Source organism: Urocitellus parryii, chromosome 3, assembly GCF_045843805.1.
Source record: "Urocitellus parryii isolate mUroPar1 chromosome 3, mUroPar1.hap1, whole genome shotgun sequence".
In the NCBI taxonomy this organism is placed as follows: Eukaryota; Metazoa; Chordata; class Mammalia; order Rodentia; family Sciuridae; genus Urocitellus; species Urocitellus parryii.
Genome location: NC_135533.1, coordinates 165,368,257 through 165,373,647, shown reverse-complemented (window position 1 = coordinate 165,373,647; position 5,391 = coordinate 165,368,257). Strand labels below are relative to the sequence as shown.

Here is a 5,391-nt window from a genome sequence, read left to right as displayed (position 1 = left end):
CTGAGGTTAAAAACCTGCTGCCCGAGGAGAAGCCGAGGCCTGGAATTAAATACGTTTCGGCGCACTGGATTTAAATAAATTTCCTGAATATACAAAGGTGGGAGCCACGCGTTTGCTGCCAGTCATCGAGGAAACGTTTAACTTTCCAAAAATATGCTGGTTTTGATAAATAGATATTAGCCTCTCTGCTATAGTTTTTTTTTTCCTTTTAATTTTAGAAATAAGTTTATACGTGTGATCTGTTTTTGGGGTGGTACAGGGCGGGAAGGGAGGACAAGGCAGTAGCTCTCAGCTCTGCACTGTCCTAGTCAGGTCCTTTGCGGAGGGGGCGGTGGGGCCCACGCTGTCGTGGAGTTTGCGCACGTGTTTCTTTAAGTCAAAGTTTCTGCAAAAACCTTTGCCGCAAGTGGTGCACGTGAAAGGCTTCTTGTCATTGTGGGTGTGCATATGGAAGGTCAGATTGTAGACCTGGTGGAAGGCCTTGTTGCAGATGGTGCATTTGTACTGTTTCTCGCCGCTGTGGGTCAGCTTGTGGTTCTTGTAGTTCCCTACAGGAGACCAAAAACAAAAACAAAACAAAACAAAACAAAAAAAGTAGGGGTATGCAGTGGAATGAGAGGGCCCAAGGCGTCCCGGGGGCGGCTCAGGTGCCCGCGCAAAGAAGGCGACGCTTGGCTAGGCGGGCGCGACCTCTTCGAGTGAAGAAGTTGTCAAACTTCGTCTGCGTCAAGCCCGGGGCACTCCCCAAAAGGACCGAGCACTGAGTCTTGCGGAGCCGGCCCGAGCCCCCTACCCTGCCCCGCACAGGGGCTGGTGAAGCGTCCCTCCTGCCGCGCTCCGCCGGCCGGAAAACTTTCGCAGCCCAGACACATCGTGTCCTTCTCCTAGCAGATGCCTCGCTCGAAGAAATTCGCACGAACCCAGGCTTCCTTCGCCCCCCCCCTCTCTTTTTTTTCCTTTATCATTTTTTTAAAAGTCACTTCCTCTAGTCTCCTAATAACCACCTGGAGATCCAAAAGTGCCTTGGGAAATCTGAGCAGGGCACGGGGCCTGGGGAACTGGGAATCTTACATGTTTCCCCCCAAGTCTTAAGTTGTTCCCAGGAGGCAGATATTCCCTAGATATATATTTTTTTTCCCATTTCAAAAGGGAGTACAAAGGGAATACAAAGGGAATCTCTTTCTGGAAGGCTTTACTCTCTCCTTTTCCTACTTTTACCCCTTCTGCCCTCTTCCTTCCTTCCCACCTCCCAAATTCAGTCTCCCGGTGCATCCGGCTGGAATACAAGGAGGTCTATTAACCCTGGCCGGAAAGCTTCCACCTACACCCATCAAGACCCGATTCCAAAGAATCGCTCGGCTCTACTCTTCGGCTTTTGTGCTGCCGATCTCCAGATCCCCCTTTGCCGTCCCCCCCACAGGCCGCAACCCGCAGAGTAAAGTCTCGAGGTGAGGTGGGGAGAGGGCCTCGCTGGGCACTTTACCTTTTTGGTGAAAGCCTTTGCCACAAAATTCGCAGACGAAAGGCTTGTAGCCCGCGTGGATGCGGATATGCGTGTTGAGCGTAGAGCTGCGGTTGAAGGCTTTGCCGCACTGGTTGCATTTATGCGGCTTTTCCTGCGGAGAGGGGCGCGCGCACAGTAAGACTGAGATCACCGCCGGGCAGAGGCCACCTCCCGGACACCTCAAAAGGGACACGGTTTTCCCCGAAAGGGTAAGGGGGAAATCTTTGGCCATCCTATCCCCATTGCTCAGACTTGGGGTGGGAGGTTGCGAGCGGGCCAGGCCTGACCCGGGGGCCACATACCTGGGTATGGATAATTTTGTGTCTGCAGAGCGTGCTGGCCTGGCGAAAGCCTTTGCCACAGACTTTGCACACGAACGGTCTGGCACCGGTGTGGACCGGCATGTGGCGGGTGAGGTTATAGTGAGCGTTAAACACCTATGGAAGGACAAGAGGGGGCTTTGTGCCGAGTTCCACAGAGGGTCTGCTACCAATCCCAGGAGGCCACACAGCCAACCTCCCCCAACCAACACCCCAGTTCAGAAACCAGAGCCCTTTAGCAAAGTGTTTCCCAGTCTGCTTCCACCAAGTACCGTGTGACTGCTGACAGCGGCATCCCCATTTTACAGAATAGGACACTGAGGCCCAACCAGGCACCCAATTTGAGTACGCAGCTACTGGAGAGCTCCTCAACTGGAGAAAGGGGTGATCAAGGCTGCCCCAGGGAAGCAGCCTTCGCCGGTCGCCCCTCCCGGCCCCCAGAGGACCTTGGGCCTCACCTTGCCGCACACCTCACAGGTGAAGTTTTTGGGCTTGCCGTCTGCAGAGCCCCCGGGTAACTTGCTGTGACTCTTGACGACCCCGCGCTCAGCGGTCAGGGCCGAGTTCTCCTTCAGCACCTGTTCCAGCGGCGCGGGCAAGCGCTCCTTATGGGGATAGGGAGCTGGATGAGGGAACTTGTCCGCAGCCAGGCCGGCCAGCTTGGCGTTCTCCAGCAGAAAGAGCTTGGGATGCGCAGCTAGAGCTGTGGGAGCCTGCGCGTTGAGGAGGCCAGAAGGGAAAAGGTGGCCGCCGAGAAGCTCGGAAGGTGGGTATGCGGTCGAGTCCAGGTAGTTGAAGTAGTAGAGCGAGCCGCTGGCCGGCAGCCCCACGGCTTGGTTGATGACCTGCGGCTTGATGACTCTGCCCGCGGGCAGTGCAGACGGTGCAAGGCCCAGCTCGGCCTTGCAGCACACGCCACAGTTGGTTTTGCACAAGCCGCTGGCGCCGCACACTGGGGCCCCCCCGCCGCCGCCGCCGCCGCCTCCTCCTCCTCCTCCACCGCCGCCCGCCCGGAGGCTGCTTTTCCAGAGCTCAGAGTAACTGAGCAGTGTCTTGGACGGCACCTCGTAGCCTAGGGGCTGGAGGGGGATCATACAGGGCAGCGGCGAGCAGAGGTTGAGCAGTTTCTTGCTCTGGCTGCCGTCCGCCTCCAGTGCCCCAGGCCGGGGCTCAAAGGGCGCGCGGGGTTCCGACGTCTTGGCCATGATGCGCTCGATGGAGAAGGCCAGCGTCTTGGAGGTGGCCGGCGACGCTCCGGCGCGCGGACAGGCCGGGGGCACCATGGTCTCCAGGGAAGCCGAGCTGGCCATGGCGCACGGAGCCGAGCCGAGCCGGGCTGGGCCGGGGCACAGCCTCTCTCCTCTAAGTCTGCATTCCGGAAAAGGCAGGGGGGGGGGGGGACCGCAATTTAATAAGCACCTAGTCGGGCCGGGTCACCCATTTGCATTCAAATGAACAGAGGCAGAACAAAGTGCACCCAAGGGTACCAAATTACCGCCCATTAACCCGGCGCGCCAAGGAACCCACCAGCCCCTGCCCTGGGACTATGAAAGGGGGAAGGGGGAGGGTTTACAAAGGAAAGGGAGAGAGGGGAAAAAAGAGAAAAGAGCCTCAAATTAACCCCCCTGAGCCCTTCCCTGGACCCAGGCCTCAGCCACGCGTGCTGGGAGCTGGACAGTGAAGGGGCAAAGTTAAAGAGGACCGGGAGAGCCACCTCGCTTTTACCTCTTTCCCCCACCGCCAAGGAGATGCGTTCCGAGCCATGCAGCGTGTCTCTTCTGTCACATTTTGATGGCAAACATCTTCCCCTCCGCGTGAGATCACTGTCTTTTACATTCAGCTGACATCACATGAAGTCACTTGAAGTGGAATGACATGGGCGGCGGCGCGGCTCCCGTAGCGGACCCTGTGTTCCCCCGCGCCTGCCGGCCGCCGCCGCCACCGCCCCTCAAACTTTAAAAGGAGGCAACTGGCGCCCGCGCTCCCCTCGGGAAAGTGCGAGCGGTTTGCGAATCGGGAAGGAGGGAAGAGACGGGAGGGGGAGGGGGAAGGAATCGTGATGGTTTTGCCGGTGGAAGGAAGGGGGGGGGGAGCCCAAACCCAAACCTAGGCAGAGTTCCGTGCGTGATTCACAACTTTGGGGGCCTACGGGTTTGGGGGCACGCGGGGAATGCGGGGAGTCCCGGACGCGCTGCCCCAAAGGGCCCCCGTGTGTCCGTCTAGTCACCGAAGTATCCCTTAGCCCTCCGCAGCCGAGCTGGGCATCGTGCTAATAAACTGCCATTTACCCACGGAGCCGGCGCCAGCCCCGAACACGCGCAAATGATAATTACCTCATTAGGATGTGGCGCATGGACGCGGGCGTCGCGTTTGGAGGGGGGAACTTGTTAATGGGGAAATATTAATTTATGCAAAAGCAACGAGCTCGCCTTGGCTGTCGTCGGAGGTCGGGAAAGAGCTCCCGCCGCCTAAGGACGACCTCGAAGCGCCCGAGAGAGCCAGGCCGGGATCCCCGGGGCCTCTGCGCGGGGCGGGTGCGCCTCCGGCTTTCTGGACTCCCCGCCCGAGGCCGGGGGTGTCTGCCCTGGGAGCTAGAGGACTGTTTGAGATCCTAATCGATCCGAATTGCTGATTAATGATCGGGTTTCCAAGGCAAACCGGGCTCTGAGGCTGGTTTAGGGCTGCGTGCGGGGAGGATTCGGAGAGCAGCTCTCCCCGCTGATGGGTACTTACTGTTTGTATAATTGAGAAGGTCCAATCTCCACCTGTTTAAGGAGCAGATTGAAACAGCAGAACCTCCCCTGGATCCTATTAAAACGTTTTTCCTCCTAAGGCCATTCAGTCGAACCAATTTTCCGAAGTGATTCATAGAGCTGAATTCTGCCAAGGCAGCTCTTTCACTTTTAGCCACTAAAGCACCGCGTGGAACCGGGTTTTGTGTTTTTCTAAAATAAAGAGAAGGATTATCAGAGGGGAGAGGGAGGGGGCCTGAAGGGGGGCGGGCAGAGACTTAGTGTGGCCAGAGGTACAGGCAGAGGGAAGAAAAGGCCCTTTTCTAGACAGGCCCCAAGTAAGTTCGGAGGAATTCAGCGTTTTGTGCCTAGCGCACAAAAGCAGCGCGCTCCGCGCTTGGTTTGGAGGGGCTGAATTCATCTGTTTGCAGACCATTCCACCTGCGTATCACAACAAACTGCTCAAAGACGCTCCAGCACTTTCAACAGGCCGGGTGCTCTTGGCGACAACAAAAGTGGTCGAGGCTGAGGGTTCTTGTGGGGAGGGGTGGTGGCTAGCAAGAGAGCGAGCGAGAGAATTAGGTTTAGGAAAGGAGGAGGGGTGGGTGCAGGGGTTTTTGAAAACTTTTGGCTGGTTTTGTTCGCGGGACAATTATATCTTGCCAGCCGGCTTTTGCAAGACCACGAGCTTTGTAGCCGCAACCACAGTTTAAGAGGATTACGGTGGGTATAATATGAGCAAACAGCGTTGAGGGTTTGATAGTGAATTCCATCTCCAAAGACACACGATCATGTGGAGCTGGAGAAAGTGCTGGTGGAGGCAGATCCTTTCCTT

The 5,391-nt window shown here is 57.1% G+C and overlaps 1 protein-coding gene across 1 annotated transcript; it reads right to left on the bottom strand.

Moving 5' to 3' along the window:
- Window positions 1-288: 288 nt before the first annotated feature.
- Window positions 289-3,134, bottom strand: Fezf2 (FEZ family zinc finger 2). Its single transcript, XM_026411279.2, has 4 exons — window positions 2,283-3,134; window positions 1,807-1,941; window positions 1,484-1,616; window positions 289-548 (listed from the first exon to the last, which is right to left on the bottom strand). Exons 1-4 carry the CDS (start codon window positions 3,132-3,134, stop codon window positions 289-291), a joined length of 1,380 nt encoding a protein of 459 aa, XP_026267064.2.
- Between the last annotated feature and the right edge of the window lie 2,257 nt (window positions 3,135-5,391).

Excerpts from the sequence above, each read along its gene's own strand:
- Fezf2 (XM_026411279.2), bottom strand. The coding sequence starts at position 3,134 with ATGGCCAGCTCGGCTTCCCTGGAGACCATGGTGCCCCCGGCCTGTCCG. Across the intron at positions 1,617-1,806 it reads ACAAAATTATCCATACCCAG|GAAAAGCCGCATAAATGCAA; the intron begins GTATGTGGCCCC and ends CCCTCTCCGCAG. Across the intron at positions 549-1,483 it reads CAAAGGCTTTCACCAAAAAG|GGAACTACAAGAACCACAAG; the intron begins GTAAAGTGCCCA and ends GGTCTCCTGTAG.